General features: G+C 38.7%; 1 protein-coding gene across 6 annotated transcripts in view; it reads right to left on the bottom strand.

Moving 5' to 3' along the window:
* Positions 1-26609, bottom strand: part of cadm1a (cell adhesion molecule 1a) — a 368288-nt gene that overhangs the window by 164465 nt on the left and 177214 nt on the right. The window contains exon 1 of one of the 6 annotated variants that reach the window (XM_044221787.1): positions 14014-14044. The exons of the other annotated variants lie outside the window; for them this stretch is intronic. Coding sequence (XP_044077722.1) covers positions 14014-14029 — 16 coding nt within the window. The 5' untranslated portion in view covers positions 14030-14044. Of the gene's footprint in view, positions 1-14013; positions 14045-26609 lie in introns of those variants that run through there. 6 annotated transcript variants of the gene reach the window in all.

Raw genomic sequence — 26609 nt, 5'->3', positions numbered from 1 at the left:
TATTGGACTTACATTCATCAGGTGAACAGAATTATGGCTGCAAATCAAGGCTAATTTTGCCCTGTGTCTGCTGGACGATGTGTAAGTAAGTAATTGTTTGCTTACAGATTTACCATAACAACTTTATATGGTGACGATATGTTAGTACTGTGTTTTCAGATTGTTCAGCTGTGTCCAAAGTGTCAAAAAAAAATTGCATGCTCTATGGGACCAAAAATATGAAAGCCCATGGACGCTTGAGGAAGCCTGAAAAACATTATTGGCATTTATACTAGGTGAGCAACTTTGATTGGAATGAATGGGGCACCATCTTGGAACACTGTATTAAAATCCATTAATAGCAAGAAATAAACGTACTGTATCTCCTGGTGAGATACGGTTTGCTTTTTTTGTTATAAAACCATTAAAATGTTTATTTATGACATAATTAATGACAATAATATTTACATAACAATATGTAAAGTTTGCTAACATTTGCCACCAAACGTCACCAAATAATGAACACACCAGAAAGTGTGTTTTGAAAAGGCAACCATTTCAGTACCTGAGCAAGTAATGGTGGAGTCACTAGTACACAACCAAAACACAACCCTATTAATTCCTTCTGAGAGCCATTTTTTACTGCAAATAAGTAAAATCCTTACACATTCCGCCTCCTACATGTCTGGGAATGGAAAGGAAGAGGAAGATAGGAAGGACAAGAGAAGACAGACAGTGAGAGAGGAGCTGCCTGCCAGTCATCATCCAAGGGCCAGCGAGCATGGTTGAAGTCTGCAAGGCACAGGTCACCTGATCCATGTTTAATGTGTGTGTGTGTGTGTGTGTGTGTGTGTGTAAGATGTGTGCGTCACTCCCACCATTGTGGCTCATCTCTGGGGATCACTGTAGAGGCTGAGGATGTGTCACATCAGCCACAGGCCAGTGAGCAAGTCTGGGGAATTGGGCTCTCTAACCGTGTGTGTGTGTGTGTGTGTGTGTGTGTGTGTGTGTGTATGTAAATGTAGGGTTGTGTGTCCATACATCAGTAGGTAGGTAGGGGCGTGTGTTCACAAGATCCAAGGTCCAAGAGTTTAGATTTAAGTTTGAATTTGCACATATCTGTCTTTTCCATAAAGATGTATAATATTAGACGCTTTCTCTACACTGATTGTTTGTGACTTGTGTGTCAGTGTGTGCGTGGGGTGTGGGTGGATATTTGTGTATTTGCTGTGTATGTAGTGTGAAACATAACATGCGGCGTAGTGTGTGGGGGGAGCTAACTGTGACAGACAGATACTAGTCAACTCCCCCACAATGACAGCATCTCCATCTCACTGCTGCAGCAACAAACATCCTCATTTATCTCCACAAATTTACATGAATGTTTTTCTCTTGCATGCCCTCCTCTTTTAACCAATATTTGGCATTGATTATAAATTCAGTAGTGAAGATAGACTGACATATAACGCAGTTAATTTGCAGTTTTATCATTTAATATCATCTATTATATATATAAGTTAAATATTGACTATTTATTCATTGACTATTTAAAATACATCAGTCAAGGTATACTGTTATAATCCTTAAAATGTTCATGTTATCAAACCCCATTGTTGATACTGGGTATGACCAGCATTTTGGAGCAATGGCCATCCAATGTATCTGAATTGCTTCTCTATAGAGTCATTTTCAATGTTTGTGTTGGAGTCTGCTTTTCCCATGCATGATTCAAGAGGGACTTGTGCACAAGGGATTCACAAGAAAGTGATGTAGAAGAAAAGTCCAGTACCTGCATTTGCGCATTTCACAAAATGCAGAAGATGACATTTGATCTTCTCTATTAAAATATTGTGATGCAATGAATCCTCTAACCCATGGTTTGTTAGGCTGCGCTGCATACAGATACACACACAAAAACACTCAACTTAAATTTGTTCCCTTGAGATAAGTTGTTTTAAATTGTTTCTGGATTCTCTAAGGACCAGCTTAAGACCCATTGCTAAAAGACCCATTTTTGTTGGAGACTTGATGAATTTTCACATCAGTGGTTAATTAGCCTTTGTGTCATACTTTCTTTTTCAATAACTAAACAGGTCGTCATGGATTATTACAATTATATGAAGGCCATATTCCAGAAATTGTACTCATGCTCTTTAAAAGAAAACCTTTCACTGTTTTTTTAATCAACTTTGAAAAAAAAAAAACTTCATCCAGCAAGTGTAGTCTAATAACAACTGAAAAGAGTAGCCTCCCAGGAGGAGGCAAATTAATTTAGACAGTGATGAGGATTTGTCTGAAAATAACACACACCTTCAATCAAAACTGAGTATTCTCCATGGCCATGTTTTAAACAATAGGTCGTGTTGTCCTTGGTTTAACTGGAGAGGAGTGACCAATGGTTGACCATTGATGGAAATGAAAATCTTCTGAAAACAAAATGATTCAACTTGATGATTTCTAAAAATATATAATTGACTATTTTGTGATGTTTTCTGTGATACATACAAAGCTTACTATGTACTGTAAACTAAAGAAATACTCAGTTTAAATCATGACTAAGAAGGCCTAAAGCTCATAATTGATCCGAACAGCATATATTTTCAATTATTTATTCAGTTCTGCAGCAGATCCAATCTAATCCTGGCTAATCTTTGCTAAAGCCATGTCAGCAGCATGTCGAATGTGGTGAGCTCTGTGTGTGTGGCATGGAGAAGTGAATGTAGACTAAATCAGCACTGCATGTGCAACTGTGTGTGGGTCTACAAATGCGTACGTCCTTTAGGACAGTAGCCTGTGTCCACATGCATTGATGGATGTATCTGTGTCTGCCTTATACACACCTCCAATAAATAATAAATGACTTTCCATGCAGAGGCAACATAGCAGCGTCAGAGAGATAGAAAAATAGAGTGGCCTTGTTAATACACCTCCACCCAGCTAACCAGCCTGCTCAGGGGACAGATAATGGCAGGCTGTGCCAATGGCTAATGTTGCTGCATTATGATGGAGCCCAGTGCTGCAATCACATACAAAAGCATGTGAAAGAGCAATGGCTTTATAAGTATCTGTTATGTGTAGATAGGTTTAATAATAAAAGGGTGGGCAGGAAGGTGTCATTCAGAACCGTGACTGGCTTTTTATTCCTTCTTTTTCATTTACAAAAGCATGTGTGGCAGATTGGGGACCCAAAGCCATCTTATGTAATGAAACCAATTTGTACTAAATGTTTATTGGATCCATAAGTAATATCCTGTGCTAATTTCTCATTCAATAGTCTGAGTGAAAGTCACAATGGCAAAGGACAAGGAATATGAATGAAGGGGCTCACACTAACTCTATTCAATATACTCCCACTGCTGAAATAATACAGGACACCGATGCCCTATAATTAATACAGCGTCAAGCACATGTTCAACCTTCAACACACGGGCAGGGAATATGCTAGCCAACCCTCTACACATGGGGAAATACAACGCTATTTAATGTTCAGGCACTTTTTGATGATCGCTTGTCCATGGCTGTAAGATGGTACAGCAGTAAGAGGAGAAAGAAAAAAAGCCTACCTTCATCAGACAGAATTTATAACTTGTGAAGTTAACATCAGAAATATGTAGCAGTCTTGTTACGGCCCCAGATAAGGAAAAGCATTAAAGAAAGTATTTGCTAAAGGAATTAATGCTGCGTTGGCTGTAAATTGTAAATGGTTTGATTTTAGAAAACATCAGGCCAAAAAAAGCACAACAAAATGTTCATGAGGGAGGTTGCATTGGAAGGTGTGAACACCAGAAAATAATGTTTGCTCAGTTATGAGGAGATGAGAAAGATAGTAAGAAGCAAGCCAAATTCTGGATCCTTCGTAGCCACAGCCCTTTATAAACATTCTTGCTAGTTTTTAAGAAAGGATTTTTAAGAGATGAGAGAAACCAAAAGCAATTTGTTTTTGGTTCTGCTCCTGTATTACAACCATATTACAGACTCTTTTGTATTTTCATAATGTACTGTAAATAGGTTTTTATGAAAACATTTGAAGATAGAATCAGTGCAAGGCCCTTCAGAATTGCTTATTCTGATCTATGGGGTCCTGCATCGTACACAGGCATGATGATGATGACGATGATGCTTTTTAATAATGACCATAAATGGTGAAAACAATAGTTTGTCTCTGTTTATTGTTGGACTTATGTCCGGGATGCCACTACTAGGTATCTTTTCATCCACCAGTTTTAATGCGCATTTTCAAACTGTGCACTAAAAAACAAGAAATTCAAGAAGAACAAAATGCAGAAATATTGCATACTACTGAGGTGGAAAAGTCGGCATATTGCAAAAGAGAATGTAAAGGCTGACAGAAACTGATTTTTTGAGTACACCTTGACATTGCTGTACCTGCTTCTGTTTCTTCTTGTAGACAAAGCATTAATGCCCTGGAACCATTACAGGCCTCCACACAACCAGAAGGACCAAAAAAGAAAGAAAAAAGGCACTTTATTGTATGTCACCCCCTCTTTATTACCATAGACATGTGGAACATAAGAGACTTAATTATTTAATTAATTAATTACTTACTTAATTTTAAAAATGATGGCCATGATATATCAGAGTTACTGGTAATCCATAAATGATGTACTCTTGTCACACCCTCTTGTTATATTCACATAACAAGTGGAAACACGCAGTGATTAAAATGTTTTACAAAATTTAAAAGAAATTTGTGGAAACTTGCAACAATTTATTGGAAACACCTGTGATCACACAGAGCTTTGTGAGGCAGTACTGTGGTGTAACACAGGTATTTCTGACTTGGAAGCTGCTTAGCAGTCAACTCAGGTTTTTGTTGAATAAGGTGTGCATTATCGCGTCAGTCAAAATTCAATCATCCGGATATTTCAGCGTAGACAAGTATGTTCTACAAAGTTCTCTTGATACAGCCCAGATTTTTCATGGCTGCCATTGACACCAAAGCTGAATTGACAATGTATTCCACATGAATATCTCTTCTATACAAAATCCTACTTTCCCCAAGTGTGGAGCAAGCTGTCAGAGCCATCTCTACCAGTGTAAAAAGATTTCTGCAAGAATTCAAAGATTGTAATAAGTAGGCTTTCAAATGCAGAAACAACAGTGCAAAGCAGCGACAGGGAGAAAAAAAGGGAAGTGGAACCCAGTGACGCGCATCATTTGGCAAGATGACAGCTCCTTAGTAAAGGGAATTGGCACCGCTGTTTTAGCGGGATCCCCGCCGAATGTTATTGCCTCTGCTTCATCTCAGTCGTTGTTGTTCTCAGTCACTTTGAGCCAAGTAATTGTCAAAGCTGAGCACCTTTCAGCCCCTGCAGAGACGGTTGTACCGCCTTTTCAGTAAAGAGCAGTGTATTTTGAATATCTAATGTCCCCCTCCTCAATTTAAAGGGAACGCCACTGATAGTGGGTGGCAGCAATCACTAAAACCAATACAGGTCCAAATGTAGAAGAAATTGCTAATTTCAAATTCAGCTGTGGTGACCAGGAACAGTCCACACTTAACGCTCCAGTTTTTTAGATTTTAACTGAGCAAGATTTGGGTGTTTGTGAACACTGGTTGATCCAACCAGCTCTCATGTACTAGGCTTGGCAAGCAAAAAACAAACAAAAAAAAAAGTGGATTTCTTGCAGACTAGTGGGTGCAAATCTCCAAAGTGACACAGGGAACAGTCTCACAAGGAAATAAGCCAAACTGTGAAACGCATTACATGTTACATTTTGGGGCCTTGTGATCTCATCTTAAACTAATGCTCGGCAGAGCAAAGCTCAAATGAGGCCAGTGCACCGCCTGTGCTTCACTGCTTCAGACTTCTACATAAAAGAGCTTCTGTGGAGAAAGCAATTCATCTTCATAAAAAACGTCATTGATAGTGATGTATAGTGTTTTTGAGCGAGGGCCAAAAATGTTTGCTCGTTGAAAGGCGCTTCATATTTCTTACTTTGTTGTGTGTTTGCGGCTCCATAAATTTTCACAGATATTCAGAATCTATTAATGCTAGGGTAGGTAACGTTGGAGAAATTAGATTTTGAAAATATCAAACTGAAAAAATCCCACCCCCTCCCTAAGGCCTCCCTCCAAAGCCACTCCCCCAAAACACATTTACATGTGCAATGCATGGGCAGACTGCACACAGGTATGCAGGTAGACAGGCATGTAGGCCAGCCAATCATTTCATTCAGGAAATGTGACTGACATTTGCTATGTTCTAGTATACATCTGAGGTTGTGCTGCTGTGAATAAAACTCATGTAGTGTACAACAAAAGCAAGTGTGCGAAAAGATGGTGTGCGACGGCTAAAACTGCCCCCACTTGTTCTTAATCATGTAGTCCTGCTCCCATTTTGTGGCTCATTGCTGTCATTTTGCAACTCTGCAAAATCAGGATCGCACCAACTAATCCAGCTGGGGAAGCAGGACCACTGGCCTGCAAGAGCAGCTATGCCTACCTGTGGATAGATGCAGCTTTTGTCAACCTATAAATCAACATGACAAACATAATATATACAGGTAAAAAAAGACAATCTCACTTCCCTCCTGAAATATGAACACAACTCTAAACATGGCACACACACACACACACACACAAAACTGCTGACATAGACAGAAACAAGAGGGTCTCGTATTTTCTTGAGTACACTAAAGGCATTGTGACGAATGCTAGCAATTAATGGCTGGAGGTATTGAACATGACATGTGCTGCTGGGGGTCTGGCCCACCAAAAAAACTAGATGAAGTGCTTGACCTTTGGCTGTCATCTTGGAAAGCTAAGCAGTCGAGCAATATTTTGTATTTATCCATGGCTCAGCAGGAAGATTCAAAGACAGACGTGTTCCTATGAGATGCTAAGGTACCTCTGACATAGTTCTTAATTCTGAGACACTGACAGTGCTCAGTGTTTTTTGTGATTCAAGTATGACAAACTTGTTCTTCTTGCTTATAAGCAGATGTGTTCTGAGCTTCCGTACTCTAAAGTCAATTATTCAAATCAGCTGGTCTTTGGTGAAAAAAAGTGAAGACCCCAGCCTCTTTTGATTTATCCTGGTATCAGAGCCCTCCATGGGTCATTTATCAGCTAAATGGCTTTTTGAATCCATACTCTAAAGTTCATTACAGCGATTAAAGATTTATTCAGTCATAGTTATAGATAATTCATCTAAGGCCTATTAAAATGCCTTTTTGTCGCTGCACCATGTGGTCGTTTTTTAAAAGGGAATGGCAGATGCAAACCAAGTGTTATACGGCCTGCCTGGCCATTTTTCCATCTCCTCTGATGGACAAAGGTTCAAAACCACAGCAGGGGCTCCCAATTTGACACATGGCTCTCATTGAAGATGAAAGGCTCAGTGTTTCTTTTACTTTTGAGCCTCGAACCTTTCTCAAGTGTCTCAAGTGTTTCAGCTGTTATGAAGAGGAGCTCTTCATCAGCGGTGCTTTTATTGTTAGAAGAAAGCAAATGAAAGTGCGTGAAAAAGATACAAAAGTGTGGTCACATATGATTTTACGTGTAGTCTATAAAACATGCAAAGAAAATACCATGCAGACATTTTAGATGAAAGTACACCTTTGGGACCTGCCTCAGGTGACAAAGTGACAAGATGATGGCATTCATCCAACTGTATTGCTGTGCACACCAGTGAAGACTACATGAGCACAATGATGTAACCATTAGCAATACTCAATATTAAGAAAACAGTGATTAAGCCGTTAACATAATTCAATAACATGACATCTCCCCAGATGAAAAAAAGCCAACTAAAACAACACAAGCCATGTCACCAAATACTGTACATGACACTATGGACAACTTAATGACAGGCATGCAAAGGAGCTTACAGTATTTTTTATGGTCTTAGCCAGGGCTGTCAGTAATCACCTTGTGTATTTGTATCTCTATTTGTCCCAGCAAAAAAATAAAAAAATAATTAAAGTATCCATTCTTTTTTTTTTGCAACCAATGCTTACATTGTTGAAGGAAGTAATACATTAAAGTTATTGTTCTTCAATCAGCTATTGTATCTCCAACATAGATGAACAATTGAGCCACTGTTAACCATAGCTTGTCAGTGAAACACAGTTCAACACATTTTCAGAGCTCTCAAAATGACAGAGCTTCTCATGTGCCATTATCTATCTAGAGCAATCTCCATGACAACTGAGCAAACTCTATACTAAAAACTATATTCACTATTTCACTATATATACTGATAATGTGATATAAAATGGCACTTATTATCCATGTGTGCTTTCCTAATACACTATAATGGACAACCAGGCTCAAGCTAGTTTTTAGTGTCTGCAAGTCGATTTTTCATAGTGTACTGAAATGCTGCCTTGAAGGGAGGGAAAACACTATTGCATGCTTTGTAAAATGTTTAATATACATGATACTCAATAGTGGGAACAAAACATGCAGAAACCAATTTGGTTTTTAAGGAAAAGCAAGACTGTAACTATGTTTTTCTCATAGGGTTCACAATATAAATAAACTTGGCATATTTATATACCAAGCATGTTTGTGCTCATTGAACACCCTAACCTAACCCTTTTTCTGCAGTCCAGTAATGCCAGTAAAATATCAGTGTGATAGGTAATACGGCAATAATGCTTATTATGAAAGTGCAAGGTTGTTTGCTCCACAGGAGTCAAAATACACTAATATAATACACTGTAGTAATCAGAATATGGTGTTTCCATTATTCTGCTTTTCTCTCATCCTTGCTTCCATTATAACTGAAATTTGCACCCACATGCACAGTAAAAAAAGCTTTCTGTAGACCGTACAGCCCACCCACCACCAACTCTATCCATTCATCCATGGACCCGATCGGTACTCTGATATACAAACAATTTACAGTTTTATACTTCCCAGGCACCATTTCCATCTTCTAACTCACTTCCTCCTTTGTTTTACCTTGCCTAAACCTAACCATGGCTTCAATCCCACATACAGTTCATTGTCTTGTGTCTAAACCAAAGTGGAAGAATTTGCTTTACTGCACTGATTTTATTTTGACTTGTTTGACTCCATCCTTCTACCAATAAAAGCATGTGTTTGGGGTTGTTTCCTGTTGCTGAACCGATTACATTCTCCCTTCTAATAAACCAAGGCACAGTTTGCTTGGAGGAGAACTGAGGTCTGCTTTTCCAGCAGTCTCTGTGTGGTTATTTGTTTCAAATGGCATTGCTCTCTCCTGCCCAAATGAAACAAATTAAAGCAATAAACCCTCTAGAGTTCAAATAAACCTCTCCAAACACGCCTGCTATGAAATCACCCTAAGACAAGCGATTGCCTTCTCCCACTCTGCTTTCCAAAGTCCTCTGACATGGCCAGGACTACTGGTCCTTCAGCCACCAGGGAGAATTAATAAACCATCATTTCCATTCCTTCCAGACTTCACGCTGTGCATGGTCTGCTGCAGAGGAGGGCCAGGCATCACGGAGGGGGAATAGGAAGGGTAAAAAGAGAGGCTGATGGTAGAGGAGACAAAGAGATTGATAGTGAGGAAGGTAAACGCCTCTAAATGAAGTTTAAAATCCACTGACTCCTTGATGCTCCCTGAAAAAACTCTCCACAGAGTGCCACACATCCACATAACAACTGCTGCTTCCTTGTATGTCAAGAGATATCTGTGATATCTGACCTTTGGTGATGGTAATGTCAGCCGGAGCTGAGGTCTGAGGCAATATCTCCACTGACCACACTCTTAGGATGCAGGTTTCTCCAATTCTGGACGTCTCCCAGACCTTTACTAAGATTTAGTTTTTCAACAGGACGAGACAGATGTATGGAGTGGATAAAAACAAACCTGCGTGTGTGTCTGTGTGTGTGTTTGGGCTGGGAAGGAAAGGACAAGGGCTGTGGGAGTATTAAGAGATAAACAGGACATGGGTAAATAATCAAGCCAATATTCTGATTAAATCTCATTTTTCAGAATCCAGTTTTTTATTAAAGATAAACTCCCTGGTTTTGTTATAAAGCCAATTAGAGCTCTCAGATGCCATCGCCATAATAAGTTGAGGACATTATTTGGTCAATAGTGTTTTCCTTTTGCGCAGTTGCTGATGGTTTGTCAGCCTTTATATGTGATAATTTATCACACTATACAAATACACTTAAATCTTGTCATATATTAGCTATTGCAACATTTGTGCCAACAATTCAAATTGACGTCTGCTAGTTTTAAAGTTTAATAGTCTTTAACTATTAAAACAGAAAACCAAACCCTCCCATTTTATTTTTCTGTTGGCTATAGAACATAAGGATTCAGGACAGTTCACACACACAGTCTAATAAAAAGAAATTATTCTCATTCGTCCAGGAGTGTTCTATCGTAGAAAAGGTTTCAGTCGTAGTCATCTGGACACTGTTTTCAGAATCAAGACGTTTCGGCTCCCATCCGGAAGTCATTCTCAATTGTGAAAAAATGGAACGGGAACTCAGAAATTTAAGCTACTCTGTGTTACATAAGCCCTGCCCTCAGGAAGGAGTCTACCTGAGTATCTGTTGATTAGCTAGTTTCACCTGAAACTGACCTAATTGTTTCCATGATGGGCCAGTAATCAATAATAAATTAACATTGATGAGGGAGGTGCAGTCAGAAAACAATAGGCCTGATTACTGATTACTGGGCCATCATGGAAACAATTAGGTCAGTTTCAGGTGAAACTAGCTAATCAACAGATACTCAGGTAGACTCCATCCTGAGGGCAGGGCTTATGTAACACAGAGTAGCTTAAATTTCTGACTTCCCGTTCCATTTTTTCACAATTGAGAATGACTTCCAGATGGGAGCCGAAACATCTTGATTCTGAAAACAGTGTCCAGATGACTATGACTGAAACCTTTTCTACGATATATCTCAATAAATAAAGCATTTACTGTATGTACCAAATCTTTTGTCACCAAATTATCCATTTAATAAAATGTTAAACTGGAACTTCACATCAACTAATCCAGTTTTTGTTCCAGAAGTAGGAAAACCTAATTCAAAATTACATTAACATTTGTAATAGTGCAAATGACAAAAAAAACAGCCCTATAACATAATCTTACTTATTAGTGTGTTATGTGTGTAAAATATAGCTTGTTATTAAATGCTAATAAGAGGCTAGTACAAATTTAAGAACTAAGACATTTCTTTTAACATTTTAGAACTTTAAAAAATGTGTTCCCAGTTACTGTAGAGCTTTTAGAGAGGGCTTTTATGGAGCAGTCCTCCATGTAAAATGTGCATTATGTGGACAAACATCACTAGTCTGAAGATACTGACCACCGATTCTTTTTTATTTTGTTTGAAACAGTCTAAAATGGTGCACTAACACACTGTGGGCCAAAATGGTTGAACACTTATATAATGTCATGTGTGTCTCTGTTTGTGCACGGGGGGGGGGGGATATGTTTGAGTCCATCTGAGCGTGCACACAAGTGTCCATATGTGCCTTGTTTGTGTGCCATTCTTCATTAAAGCTGCAATTGCCCAGCAGGCATGATTTTCCACTCTGCAGAAACCAACAGGCAAGCCAGCACCTCACCCACACGAGTCATCAGCTATCATTACGCCTCAAAAGGACTTAATATTTCCCATGGGGACCCCACACAAACTTAACAGACAGGTGTCTCAAATGGAAGGTGACACCGAGGTGCCACATCCCCCTTTGTGGCTACCTCTAATGAAACCCCACACCTTCGGTCATCCACCTCCGTCCATTTTTGTCTCTCTTATATTTCTCTGTTATATCCTATCTTCATCCACTCTGCCTCCCCTGCCTGTATCAGAGTGAGCGAGACAGAGAGAAAGCGCCGAACACCGCTAGTAATTAGTGGTCTTGATAATGGGGCAAGGCCAAGGAAGGTTGCCAATAATCTGGCCTAATTGCTTAGATGTATGCCAAAGCGTTCGTCTAGGACAGGGTGGCAGATAATGGCTTTGGCAGGTGCTGCCAGGGATATGCCCCTGGTGACGTGAGCTTTTAATGACCACTGGAGTGTGTGTATGTGTGTGTGTATGTGCATGTCTCTTAGTGTTGCTGGAGATGCTGGTGACGGGCCAAAAAAAAAACATAATACATCACATTTTATTGTTTCAGAATTGCGTCTGCAAATCCTGCTATCAATATTTCACAGTGGCTTCTTACAAATGCTTCCTTGACTAAATTACATCTGTTGATGGAAAATGTTTGAGAGATTTAAAAGCAATAAGAAGTTTCAAGCTCTACCAATAGCTCCTAGAGGCTGCAATGTTCACTAAACCCCACAATATGAAGTTTTGGAGGGAACAAACTATAGTCTGATGATTTTTGTCACTCTTAGACTGATACCAGTATCGGTTTAAAAATGTTAAGTTTGCCCTGAGGCTGGTGCTAGAGGAAAACACAGGGGTCATTAAGATCTATGGTTTATCCTCTGGTTGGCATGCATGCGTTCAGATAACCCCGTGGCAATCTCCATGTTTCAAAAATATATTTTCATATTTCTTACTTACTTATTAAAATACTGCTTTTTAAATGCTGTGTCAATGTCCTACGTCATACTTGGGGCCTGCTTTGTTTACTTTTATTTTATTTAAAATAAAATCACTTTAGTCTTTAGTAATTTATGCCCTAAATCATGTAACATTAATCATGTAACACTTCTGACAAGAAGCAGTTAAGCAGCTAATGTAGCAAGGTGATCCAAAATGTAATCAAGCATCATGTATTACATAGTGTACCTGTACATTACCTGTAGTGTAAACACAGATCTTATAATTGTAGAGGAAGTATGCACATCTGTTGTTTACCAATTAGTATTTGGTCATACTAATATGTCTACACACAGACAACTAACAGCAGATCCCATTTATGAAATGTAGCATGGGAGTTTATCTAAAAAAGATAAACTAGAGTTTGAACCAAACTGCTTCACTCACGTATTCAATATACTATTCTTGCACCTTTATGCACCATACTACTGATTATCATATGAGGAAGTTCTTGACTTTCTTGCTGTACCTCAGAAAGAAAGTCTGACTAGGAAAATACATTCTCATCTGTTTTTCAATTCAGCAAACTGATCTCTTATTTGATCCCTGAAGTGCCACTAATCACACAATTACAATGATAAATAGAATATCATCCCAAAATACTTAAATATTGTTAATCACTAGACTATGGACTCCTGTAGAGTCTATAGGACTGGTTCTATAGAAAGCCTGCTACTGTTGTTTAGTATATCCTGATGTTACTTTAGTATTTTCCAATACTTTGAATGCATGCAGTACACGCAGGCCGGTGACATTGACAAATTTAACCACAAGGATCAGGAAAAGTCAGTCATCTTAGGGTTGGTTTGTGGGTCCTAGATGCAAGGTGAGGCAGGTGACATTACACATTTTGCAATACAATATGTTGGTTTAACCCTAACCCCCATAGTTAAACACTTACTGGTCACAACAGTGTCAAGCTGCTCATTCTGTTCACAAATAATTTGTCACTGTTTATTGAAACAGAATTGAAGAAGGTCAGGGATTTTCTGGCAAACACACTCCAGAAACTGCATAAACCAACAAGACATAAACACTTAAATGTCCTCAGAAATAATGTGAGGACTTGCTAAGAAAAGAATACTCAGCAAATGATTACTTTCCATTTCCAGTCAGTAGTAATCAGTAATCAGCCCACACTCTGCAGTAAACACTAGAAGCTGGAGAACACTCCACTGAATAACAAGTACAAACCAAACAAAGGTTTCCTAAATACAGTAGCCCTTCAGTTCCCTGGAAGCTAACAGAGTCAACAGAGCTCAAGTCAAGCCGAGACAATGAACACCATGATCGTCTGACAAAGACCAAAGCCCTCAGTCACCAGTGACATTTACTTTTATCTCCATATGGCTCAAGCCAACAGCAACCAGAGCTGCCAAGGAGAGACCGCCACAGTACTCCACTGCATGAAGCTTGTCTCTCTGGGCACACAGCCTTTTCTCTTTGATCAAAATCACAGCGAATCACAGTGAAAGGGGCAATCTTTTCAAACCTGATGGCAGAATCATACAACGATGTGCAAGGAAAAGGCAATGCAGAAGGACTCAGCAGGAGTTCACATCTGACTGGAATAATCCACACGTTGTTGACTGACACTCACCTAAAGGAGAGGAGAAAGAAAGAACAGGCAGGGAGAATATTAAATAATGGATTTCAGCTGCAATATTGACAGGACAAGAATCATAAAGCACAAATCATGGGAAGGTAATTACTGTGAATGTTTGAGAGGGTACGGAACAGTTCAGCTGGTTCATGTGAGGAAGGCAGACTTTCTATCAGCATGTTCACACTGCTCGCTAACTTGACTCACACCGAACGGAAAGAAGGGAACTTGCTGACAGGTAAGGGTGCAAATTAAACCTGTGACTTTGCATTAGTATTCAAGGATCTCTCGCACAGGTGTCACATATTTACCACCAGGGTAGGACACTACAGTTGCGTTTGCTTTAATAATCCACAATTTTTCCAAATAAGTTTGACTAATCTTTTGGTTCGTTTACAGCCTGAATGATCATCTGACCACTCATGTTTGTTGACCCATTGGGCTTAGTTGTAGTGATCACTGTGTTCCCAGATCTCAGAAATGACTTTAGTGAGTACAATATGTCAATTGAACTAACCAATAGAAATGAGCTAAGAAAATAAGATCCAAGTTGTAATGAACCTTAATGTTCCTCTGAGCATAAGGTTTTCTTTATTCAGAATCAAGCATTTTTCACAAAATGTAAGTTTTGTAACTACATTTCATGAAACCTGTCTTTTAGAAATAACATGGATTGCTGGGGGAAAAATATATGTTTTAAGGGTTGAGTATTTAATTTTATCACGTAGGCAACAAGAGTTAAAACATTCTAAAAACATGCTTTTCAGTCCTTGAAAAGACTTAGTATAATGTTTACTAAACCAATATAAGTCCAATTATTTCAATTTATAGCAGTCAGTGAAAATGAAAACTAATCATCCTCATATGATTCATGTCCTCAAAACACTTGAACTTGTGACTGCTTGATCTTCTTAAATCTGCTTGAGATCCAAAAAACCCCACAGTTAGAATATTGGCCTGTGACATTCCAAAAGGTCACAGTATAACAACTTTAGAAAGGACAGATGGTTTTAGAGAGACTAGGCATTAATAGGCAAAGTAAGGAGGATAGGTCCAACTGCTCAACAGACCACTGTGTTTAATTTAATTAAAGAAGTTTGGTCTCTCAAAAAAGTTTTTTTCTCCACTGCTAATAAACTTACTGTTAAGGTCATTTTGCCTACTGCTGCAGGTAGACAAGAAGTGTACTTGGGGAACAGCTGCCTTTTAGGAGTTTGTAAGCTAGTTTTTTCACAGTTAAATATTTTTACAAAGCACAGTACAGCAAAATTATAGTTAGTGAGGTACAGCTACGTTTTGGTAGCTCCATTTAAACTATAGAGGGGTGGCTGGCTTTTTCCTACCTTGGCACAAGCACTTGAATGCACCAACAGCTATGTTTTCAAAACCCTTTCTACTCTCAACTGCATTACCACATAACTACAACCCAATGTTGACAAAAACAAGAGAAGACATGCTGTTTACAGTGATGGATTACCGACATCAAGTAAGTTCTCGTCTCTGCAAGTAGATTTTTATATCGTAATGAAATGAGGTAGGACAAGCACATTCATCAATCTGAAAACCAATGCTCTGCTTTGGAAAATAGTCATCTTTTAGATGCTTGAAATGCATCCAAACTTTAGACTTTGAGACATTTAGCCATTTCGGAGATAAGACTAGACATTGAATACTTTGATGAAATCCTGATGAGTGGAACGAGGCAAACTTGCTATTGTAATAGCTCAGCCTGCACAGGAAGTTTTTACACAATACTCATCAGACTGAATGTTGACGATTACAGTTATATGGCAAGTCGTACTGATGTTCCTATAAGGTCAACAAAATGCACCACATAGTTTAACTTTGTTGTCTATGAACATGTTTTATGTCTGTTATTTTAAAAGCCTGTCTAGGGACAGGCATCAGAAATGATCAGTAACTATAAATGCTGTGACACATTGCAATGGATAATTGTTATGCCATTCTCAATGTATTCTATATCTGTCCCTATCAAACACACATTAAATAAATAAATATCACTCTGTGGACAAAGATGCAGGAGAATAAAAAGTTGCCATTTGACAGTTAGACTGATGATTCAAATGGGGGTTGAAGTGATTAAAAATCATGATCATCATCTATGGCCCTACAGAAAAGTTTGACAAAGTACTAACAGGCTGTTTACACTGGATGCATTTCAGCCGCATTTTTGAGTCATCTCTCTCACACAGGTCTGACCAAACAGATACTTTTCGATTTGAATCAGCTCACATCTGAAGCACACCAAAAACTTATTTCTATGCTTCAGGTATATTTTCTTTCGATCCTACGATTGTGTATTGGACTGTGAGTACTGCCAAATCTCTGGGTGCACAGCAGGATTGTGGCTGTACACATACTGTATGTGATATATATGTTGTTTTTATTTACTTCAGAAAATTGTTACTTGTTTTAGGATAACTAGTGCTGAAACAGTTGGCCATGTAATCAATCAACAAAGTAATCAACGACAATTCTGATAATTGATTAAACTATATTTAGCAAAAACATTTTCTAGTTCCAAGTTCTTACATTAGAAAATTTGCAGCTTTTCTGTTTGATGTCATTGTGAATTCAAGATCTTTATGTATAAGAAACCTGAAGATGTCATTTTGGGCTTAGGGAACTTGATGGGCATTCTGTTCCCACCTTGACTCAGAAGCTCCTTCATCTCACAAACAACAAAAAGATGTCAACAAACAAAAAGAGTTGGAGTCGTAGTGACTTCTGGTATTTTTGATTATGAAATGATTTGAATTCAACAATGTTTGGAGTGGCAGACCAGTTGCCTGACCATAAACAGCTAAATGTTAAGTCCATCTTATCCTGACAGGCTAGTCTGCTTTTGTTTAGAGTGACACAAGATTCTAAAAGTGCAATATAACCCAGCAGCAGCATGTTTGTTCACTCAGCCAGTTACCTTGAATGGGAGCAGGTAACCCATTAGTGGCACGACACTTGTAACCATTAACAGGAGTGAGTAAAGAGAAGGGCATGTGAGAAGGTAAGGGGAACAAGTAGAGAGGAGGGGTTTTCAAACAAAGCAGCAATCATTTCTTTTCAGCAGAAACATTAAGCAGACTGGTTCTCTCTGTGCTTTCACATTTGTCAATTTCCCCATATAATGTGTTACTGTGAGAGTATGCTTGACAGAGTTACACAAGAAGATTTGAGCAAAGAAGAGTGAACAAGAAAGATGAACAACGACCTCAAAGTCAAAGAAAAGCGGAGGAGTAAAGATGTTTTCTGCTTGACGGGGTCACATGTCAACCTTTAAAAAAAAAAAAGTGTGAGAATCACATCCTGTCAGGAGTGTGACACTGCTGGAATAACAGCTTTGAAATTCATTGTAGGTGACAAGCAAACAAATGCTTAAGTGTGGTTACAGCTGGGAACAGGTGTGTGTCAAGCTTCAAGCTGGCTCCATTTATTTTCTCATCGGACACGGTACGCTAATAGTGACCTTGTGGTATATTAAGCTGCAAAAATACTTCATTCCATGCAACACCACGCAATATCTATCGCAATTAAATATCATCTCAAATTTTATTAAATTTAATTTACCTACAACAGTGTGAAGCAGCAGCAAACCAAGCAATACATGATAAGGAAAATGGTTTACTTCGAATTAAATCAAATACTGTGGGGGTTTTCAACCAGTTGAAACAAATAAAAAATAGTCAAAAGCAAGAAAAGAAGAAGCAACAGTGCAGCAACAATGTTATCTGACCTGTTACTGCACAGTTTAATATTTTCCCAGCTGCCCTAATTGAATCAGAAGGCTGATTTCAGCAGCCTGACTGCCTCCATTCCTTGACAGCTCAAGGCTTTCTTGGAAATCTCTCGTGATTCATGTCCTTTGCCAGGCTGCTGAATTGCCATTGCCACTTGCCAGGTTGCTGTTGTGTCTTTATTTTAAGAGGTGGTGGGGTGGAGGGAGACAGAGAGTAAGAGAGAACTGTATTTTGAGAGGTTTTTGTGGCAGGATAAGGGAAGGATGCAAAATCTGATGAACACCTTCTAACTGATATTATGTATGTGTCTACATGCGCCGACTTCCCGAATGCGTACTTTCATAGAAAAGCAAGGCCAAAAATAGCATTACTCCATGTCTTGGCAAGACTTGGAGCAATGAATTTACAGGGAAAACAAGTGGGGGTTAAATTTATTGCTGCAGAATAGTTGTACTGAAATTGCATTTATAGTGTTTTTGCTCTTTGTTAGAAAACTGAAGAGTAAGACTCGGCTGGGAACACACAATCAATTTGAAAAAAGTTCTGATTTTATGATAAAGCAGTTATATAAACCACAGTTTTCAGCGATTCAATACATTGAAATTATATATGTTAAACCTTCTAATATAGTGCAGATTGAAAGATGGCATCATTGACTCCTTTTTACAGATTATTGGAGCTGTAGAGGTTCCAGTTACATCAGTGAATGGTCCTGTGCAGCTACAAAGTTTTGTTATCAAAATTTTGGCATTGCCTCTCATAAGGCAATAAAAACAATAAAAATAAAAACTGCTGCTTCAGAATCTTTATGCAACAGCCTCTGTTGCAGCCAACAGTGTCACATCACCTTCAGTATAATATTCTATTGTCCATCTCTGTGACTGTCACATCCCCTTCTTGACCAAACTCCAGTCTAGATCACGGACTGCTTTGCTTTAGCAAGACATTTTCTGGTTCTGACATCCTATCAAACCATTCCTGTCACAGTAAGGCTCTGCAATGACACAGCATTGGTAGCTGGAGTAACATGTTTTAATTTTTTTGGGTCCCCTAATACCAATGACACTGCTAAATTTGTTATGTTTCCATTTGAGAATTTCCAACAGCAGGAATTAAACCTCCACAGTGTGATGTTCTTATATTTACTCTTGGGTGACATATTTGTGAATGAAACTAGCCCATAAATGGAGCAGAAAATGACAAAAAATGTCCAGAGCTGGTTTTCACAGTGCACAAACCAAATCCTCCCAGACCCGGTTCTGTTAACAAAAAAGCAAAACCAGAAAATATATCTAGGATAGTCAGAGGAAATGTGTCACCACAGGCCCACGAACAAAAATCCAGTGGGAGGAAGGGGATCAGAACAATGTCATAATACACCTAGGCCTGCATAAGGTCCTCACTGTTGTTGATTGACTACTGAACCTGTCTAACATTAAACATCGTATGTGAGGAGATAATAGTGATGAAATCATATATACATCCTCTAAATGGGATAATTTCCGATGATTTTCATTTCCTGGTAAACTATCAAGAATGCCTTGCAGTTTCCATCAGAGGTCTTCAGGTCCATAAAGTTGCATAAATTAAGTGGGGGGAAAAAGGATTCAAAAGGGAACAGTCAGATCCGATCCGAAGAGACCCGAGGATAATTATACCTGATCCAAAATGCAGGCGAAGCAAACAGAGGCAATGATACTGGCAGCTGCATGATGCCTCATAAATTAAAAAGCAGACACAGACACAAAGAACACATGTACATTTTTCTACAGAAAACACATTTTTCTGCGAGTCCGGTTGGATCGAATAGGGCACACACTCAGATTGGAGACACATGTCAATGCAACGAGACCCCACCCGACCCTATAACATAATTTGGATGCTGACTCGAGTCATACTGGTAGCCAAGTAGATGCATGAAGTACTGTAGTTCCCAAAAACTTACAAGCAACTTTGAGCACTCCTGGGTTACACATTACATACAGTGCAAAATCATTGCACCCTCTTCCAAACAGAAATTATGTACATGTAATGGCTGTGTTTATGTAGACAGAATAATCACAGGATGATTGTAAATCCTACTTCAATCCAGGTCCCCTGTGTTCCACCTTCCCCCAGCGTGCTTCGATTCTTTCCTTCACCACGTCATAAACTGGTGTCACGATCTTAGTTAGTCACATACACTGATTAAGCAACTGCTCATAAATTTCCTTTTGCTGTTAGATAAGATACTTAATCACCATAGTAGAGCTATGATATATGGACTCATCACAGTTTCAAACCCTGTTAGGATTAAGATTTCTTCCTCCTGTACGTGTTCTGGCCTCTACTAATTTATATCCTGCTTTGCATTCCTGAGTTTTGATCAAGTTTAGTCCTTAAAACAGATAAGTAATTATTGTAGGTGATTTTAATATTTATGTGGACGTTTAAAAATGATAGTACTGCGTTTATCTCATTATTAGATTCGATTGGCTTCTGTTGTACATAAACCTGTTTATGTTACTGTTTTAACCACACCTTCAACCTTGTTCTGGTATATGGCATTGAAATTGAATATTTAATAGTCTTTCCACAGAATCCTTCATTATCGGACCATTATTTATTAACTTTTGAACTCCTATCATTGGACTACACGCCATTAGGCAAAAACTCCTACTCTAGATGTCTATTTGATAGTGCTGTAGCTAAATTTAAGAAAGCGATCCCATCTGCATTTAATTCAATGCTATGTCTCAATATAACAGAGGGCTCCTATGCTAATTTCAGCCCCTCCCAAATTGATCATCTTGTTGAAAGTGCTGCAGGCTCACTGCGAACGACACTCGATTCTATCACCCCTCTAAAAAAGAAGATAATAAAAGAAAGAAGGTTAGCTCTATGGTATAACCCCCAAATCCGCAAATTAAAGGAAACATCGCGAAAACTTGAAAGGAAATGTCATTCCAACAATCTGGAAGAATCCTGTTCCTGGCAAGATAGTCTTAAAACATATAGGAAAGCTGTCCGTAATGTCAGAGAAGTCCACTACTCATCATTAATAGAGGAAAATAAAAACAACCCCAGGTTTCTTTTCAGCACTGTAGCCAGGCTGACAGAGAGTCATAGCTCTATTGAGCCATGTATTCCTAGTATTCCTATAGCCCTCAGTAGTAACGGCTTCATGAGCTACTTTAATGCTAAAATTAGTTAGTTAATTATTAGAGAAAATCTCATCTTTCTCCTCTCTCCTTCTGTCATGCGTGACACTGAAAATACACTGTGTATGCATGTATCTTGTGCACACAGGTTATTATCCTGTGCGTATAAGAAAATAAAAAATATATAATATAATCTTTGGGGGCTCCGTAGATCCCAAAGTCTCCAAAGATACCAGATTGGAACAAGCAGATACAAACATGTCTTTCACATTTAAAGAACTAACAGAAATTGTAGGGGGAAATGAAGAGTTTAAGCAGTTAATACATCTGTTTTGTTAAATGTACACTGTACCAATTGATATTAATAACATCAATTAAAAATATATATTGAAATCATAATCCCTATTGAAATGAACTCAAAATAATCTCGTTAAACCTACATTGTAAGTTGTGTATATTTGTGTTCGTACTGCAACAGGCAAATACTGAAGAACCATGATGTAAGGCAAAGCTTTTTGGGGAAAAAGGACTGTAAAGGTCATTTGGAATAAAAAAATTTAAAAAAGAAGTGAAATGACAATGGAGCGAAGTGCACTCCAAAGGCAAATGTCTCACAATGTGACCCAGATTTAATATTATTTTCTGACACCGTCACAGGCCTGTGGCTTTGTTTTTTTTAAATGAGCCTGGTGTTTAGCAGAAGGAGAGATAGTAGCAGTAATAAAATGTCAGTTGCCATTTTAAAGTACATAAAGTTAAGCACTTGTTCAGTTACTTCTTACATTGATGCAATTTAAGTTCTGTTTTCTTCCTCATCTTGAACAGGAATATCTGGTCATTCTGCCCCCATATTGTAAAGAAAGTAAAATGTCAATGTGCTGCTGTGTGTCTCTTGCATATGTATGAATCAGCAACTACAATGGTGAAATATTATTGGAAAAAGTTAACCAAGTCCATGTCAAGTGCATCACAATGTTTTTTGTTAAGTTCAGGTTATTTTCATCCTGAGTCATCTTCCTGGTTTCCTGTCTCCTGACAATTACTGTTGTCCTACTGTCATCAGTACAGCTGTATGTAGCTAATGTTTGCCAACACTGCTGCTATTGAATAAACACACACAGGGCCAACATAATCTCCAACAGTTGAACCCAAAACCTGATTAAAAAGCATCCTTTCAACAGAAACATCCACACTGTGATGGAACCTGCCTTCATCCAATTTCCATCTTTTTGTTTATTTTTTGCAGGCTCCGATATCTCCCACCTGTAGTCATGAATTGCTAATATGTGTCAACATAAGCCGGTAAACATAACAGGAAATCCGCCAATGTCAGCAGTCCAAGGTAATTAAAAAAATTTAACCACCCGTCATTACAATAAATCAACCAACTATATTTAGAAAAAGAGAGAAGAACCAGTTATGAGTTTTTCACGGTTGAGTTTGTAATTAAAATCAAGTAATTTTCAAAGTGGGAGTATCAATGAGTTATGTGTGTACAGAATGAAGTTGACGCAACATAATTTTATTTTTGGGGTTCGCCTAATATCACCTGAACACAACACAAAACCAGCTGCCAACAAAGTAAACAAGGAAGTGTGTGAGCCAGATTACGACTGTACAATGTATACAGATATACATTGACCTGTGTGATTAAGGTAAAGCCCTACAGTAGTTAGTGACGAAATCATGAATTAAATGCCTTAATGGAAAAAACAAGTGAGAAGACCAACGTTAAATCTAACGAGAATTTTCATTTTAAGCTTAACACACAGCTAGAATTAAGTGGATATTGATACTGCTGGAGATTTTATTCCCCAAAATCACATATTTAAAGTGGACTAGCACCTGGCCATTTTTGGTAAAATGATTCAGACTTTTTACTTTTGCACAGGATAAAAAGTCTCTGCATGACTCAAATTTACTACAGATTTGTGGTTGCTCCTTTTCCAAATTGCTCTCCATGCTGAGCGGGCTATTGAGCTAGACTGAACTTCTTGAATTTACACCTAACACTCTGTGAGAGCTCTCATGAATCTCTCATAAAGCTCTTATAATTTTCACTGTAGTGTCCATTATTATAAACCCAGAAATGGAAACACAAAAACATCAAGCGAAAGTTGCAAATAAATATATAAAATTGATAAAACCTACAAATGACAGAATACTGATACACATACTGTATGGTAGGTAATTTGTGGTTTTAATCTGCAGATTACAGAAATGTCAAATAGGGGTTTTAAGACAGCAACATTTACAAAAAATCGCCAGTGCTTGGATGCAGGTATATTAAATTAAGATTTAAAAATGTATCAGTTCTTGATTTGGATCCAGAAGACTTTAGTGATACTCATTGATACACACATTCATGGTTCCCAGAGGATGTATCATAATGACTGGTGAATATATTTTAATGATTCAGATTATTAGCAGTGAACCTAACAGAAAAAGTGTGACTTTTTTAATCTAATCTTAAATTACCTGTATCTGCTTTATGGAGCAACACATTTGCACACTGAATGACACTCAATAAAACATTTCTAATAATCTGCCACAGCAGTAAACAACAAATACAATGAATACTGTATTTGTGTATACAGGAATAAACAGGGGGTTATTGGTACACATGATGCACCTGTCGCTTTGACTTACGCCTGAGAGTGCATGGATGGTGCCCTACTTCTCTGCAGGTGATTGTGCACAAACACACACCGTTACATGCTTTCCACGTGAACAGTTGTTCCCTTCCTCCAGCCTCAGGCGGAGGGTCTCCTTGGCTGACCTCAAGCTGGACTGCCGCAGCTAGTTTGCATCAGATACATTATGGAGCAGACCAGCTTATGGCACCAATATAGCAAAGGTACAGTGTGGAGGGGGGTAGGCAGGTATGAAGATCGTTAAGGGATGAAATATTTATACACTGCAACATAATCTCCCCATATACTGTATCATTACAGGTACATTATCAAGATATGACCATAAACATTTTAAGGTTTCCATGAATAACAGCATCAATATTATTATTATTATATCTGGATGTGTCTTTTCCATTAAAGGACATTCCAACATTTTTTCCATCTCAGAGGAAAAGAGCAATATCACTCTCATTTCTGTGTGCTCATGATAAAGATACAGACAGGGGAAAAATTAAAGGAAAATCCTGAATAAATGAGTGGAGAAACAAATGCAGATGCTTCCATACGGGACACAATGACTTGAATGGTTAGATGAGTATGAAAATGATGTGAATCATATGCTAAGGCCTTCACAGTCAACAGATCGCAATCGAGATGAACACCTATGGGAGATTTTAAAGAGTCACTTTAGATGGCGCTTTCTATCACCATCATGAACACAAAATGATGGAAAAACCTTTAGAAGAATAGAGCTCTATGCCAAGTAGCATTGAAGGTGTTAGCGCATGGTGATCCAACAACTAACAAGACATTTTATGTTGGTGATCATTTGTCACCTAACGTAGTTTAATTGCATTTGCATGACATTACTTAACTTCCACAGATGTACTGTATGTTATCATAACACTGTTTTATCTGTCATGCAGTTAACCTGTGCACTCATCATATATTTTGAATCCACACAGAAAACTAATGCTACGTTCCCAGACAAATTATGATGTTGAATACACGTGGCTGAAGATAGAGGGTTAAAATGTGTAGAGTGTGACAAAGGCATGTTTAAGACATACAGTATATGTGGGAAAAGTAAAACAGTTTTAAAAAAAAAGGCTGATCAGACACTCCAAATATAATGGTGGGGAAAACGCAGGGAAAAACCCAGCCTGAACTAGTCGAAACAGGTTCAGCTTGACACCATTAGACTCAGTCCGGCGGTCAGGAAGGGGACAGGAAGGGGACAGGAAGGGGCAACCCACTTGTCCAAATTAGGTAAACGAGAAACCATTATATCACGATATGATCTATAAAGTTTTTGAAAAGGAAATTCCCAGTATGAGGGACTTGTGTACAATAAAAAGATGATGCAGAATCGCGTAACTTCAGTTGGGCTCCGGGGCATGCTCAGGTTTACTTCTTGTAAAAGAATAAACTCTATTGCATCTAACTTTGACCTTCTCCAGTGATTCTCTTTGAGTGCTTTGTGACTCTGATTCATTGGTACGAGTATTAGAAAGGGGTCCAGACTTAATCTCTGGCCTGACCTGGTCCCTGACCTTCTACTTCACACTCTCTCTGTAGGACTAGGACATGTTTAGCCTAGCTTAGCATAAAGACTAAAAGCATGAGTAAAGTGCTTGCCTTGCTCAAAAGTATATGAAATACACGCTTCCAACAATTCCAATTTAATTAATTTATTCATGTTGGGACTCCACAGATGAATTCATTAATTTGGGTGATTGTTAACTGAACGTTTGTTAGGAGACTGCATTCTCTTTTGTCCCACAATCCTGAGAGCCAGCATTGGCCAGTCTGACCTGTGACCCGGATGTCACCAGGTCAATAAAAAAGGTCAGAGATAATTTGTTCGGTCTCTTTGCTCCTGGCTTTGCCTCCAGCACACAGTCGACGGTTGTCTGCTACCACCGCTGTGTAATCTGCTCGGAGCAGAAGCACGCAGCAGAACCAAAGTCTTTGATCTTACAGCAGTGACACGAGAGCCTGCTAGATCTTTTCAACAAAGTTTAGCACCAACGGCTATTACACAAAGCTTGCCAGCTAAACTTTAAAAGCAACTAAGGACATTAGCTAACTGTAAAGAATACAACAGACAGGGTTCCATCTGCATAAACGGACACTGCACAGCAAAAGACTGCATCGGACCACAATTCTTCCTCGCCTGGCCCGTACACAACCAATGGACTGCCAGCTAATGGAGCAACACGACGTCCAAAGTGCCCCCCCCCCCTCGCTCCTCAGAAACCTATGAGTGACATCATGGAGACTATGTCCATATGTTATACAGTGCAGGACCTTTCGATAAATGTAACTATGCAATACAAAATGTAAATACGGTAGCTGTAGAGTTGTTGTATGTCTTTGTTCTAAGCTTGACTTAACCATATTTATGCCTGGTATAAACATGTGATCTGTATCTGGATCTGTTATCTGAATAAATGTGCATTTACACATAAGCAAGCATTCTCGTAATATCAATTCTGAACCTCTACACTGTGATCACATCTGATCACATTCCAATCGCAATGGTTCTGCATGCATTTACAAAGTACATAGAGTCTTTTCCTTCACCAGATAAGAAATCCAGGCACAGATCACATGGTGATACCTGGTGGAAATGGGGTCATCATGTCCCTGAGCTACTGGGTACATGGATATAATATTCTCACCTGACTCTGGGTTTGATGGAAAACAGGCATAAACTAAATATTAGACTATTTTTTAAAGCCATTTCAGCTTTGTATTTTTAGTAAAATATTGGTTTAGGAATGGAGCTATCTATGCAGTGTTATTTTCTCAGGGCCCCTGGATCCTTTAGTAGCCTGGATTCTGTCACCCTGCCTATGTGAGTCTTATAATGTCACTGCACAACACAGGCAGGGAGTCTTACTGGATACCCCTCCACACCCACCTCCCACCCACACATAAACCACCACCACATC

The sequence above is a fragment of the Siniperca chuatsi genome, linkage group LG14, assembly GCF_020085105.1.
Source record: "Siniperca chuatsi isolate FFG_IHB_CAS linkage group LG14, ASM2008510v1, whole genome shotgun sequence".
In the NCBI taxonomy this organism is placed as follows: Eukaryota; Metazoa; Chordata; class Actinopteri; order Centrarchiformes; family Sinipercidae; genus Siniperca; species Siniperca chuatsi.
The sequence above is the reverse complement of the archived record's forward strand: the minus strand, read 5'-3'. Positions and strand labels throughout refer to the sequence as shown.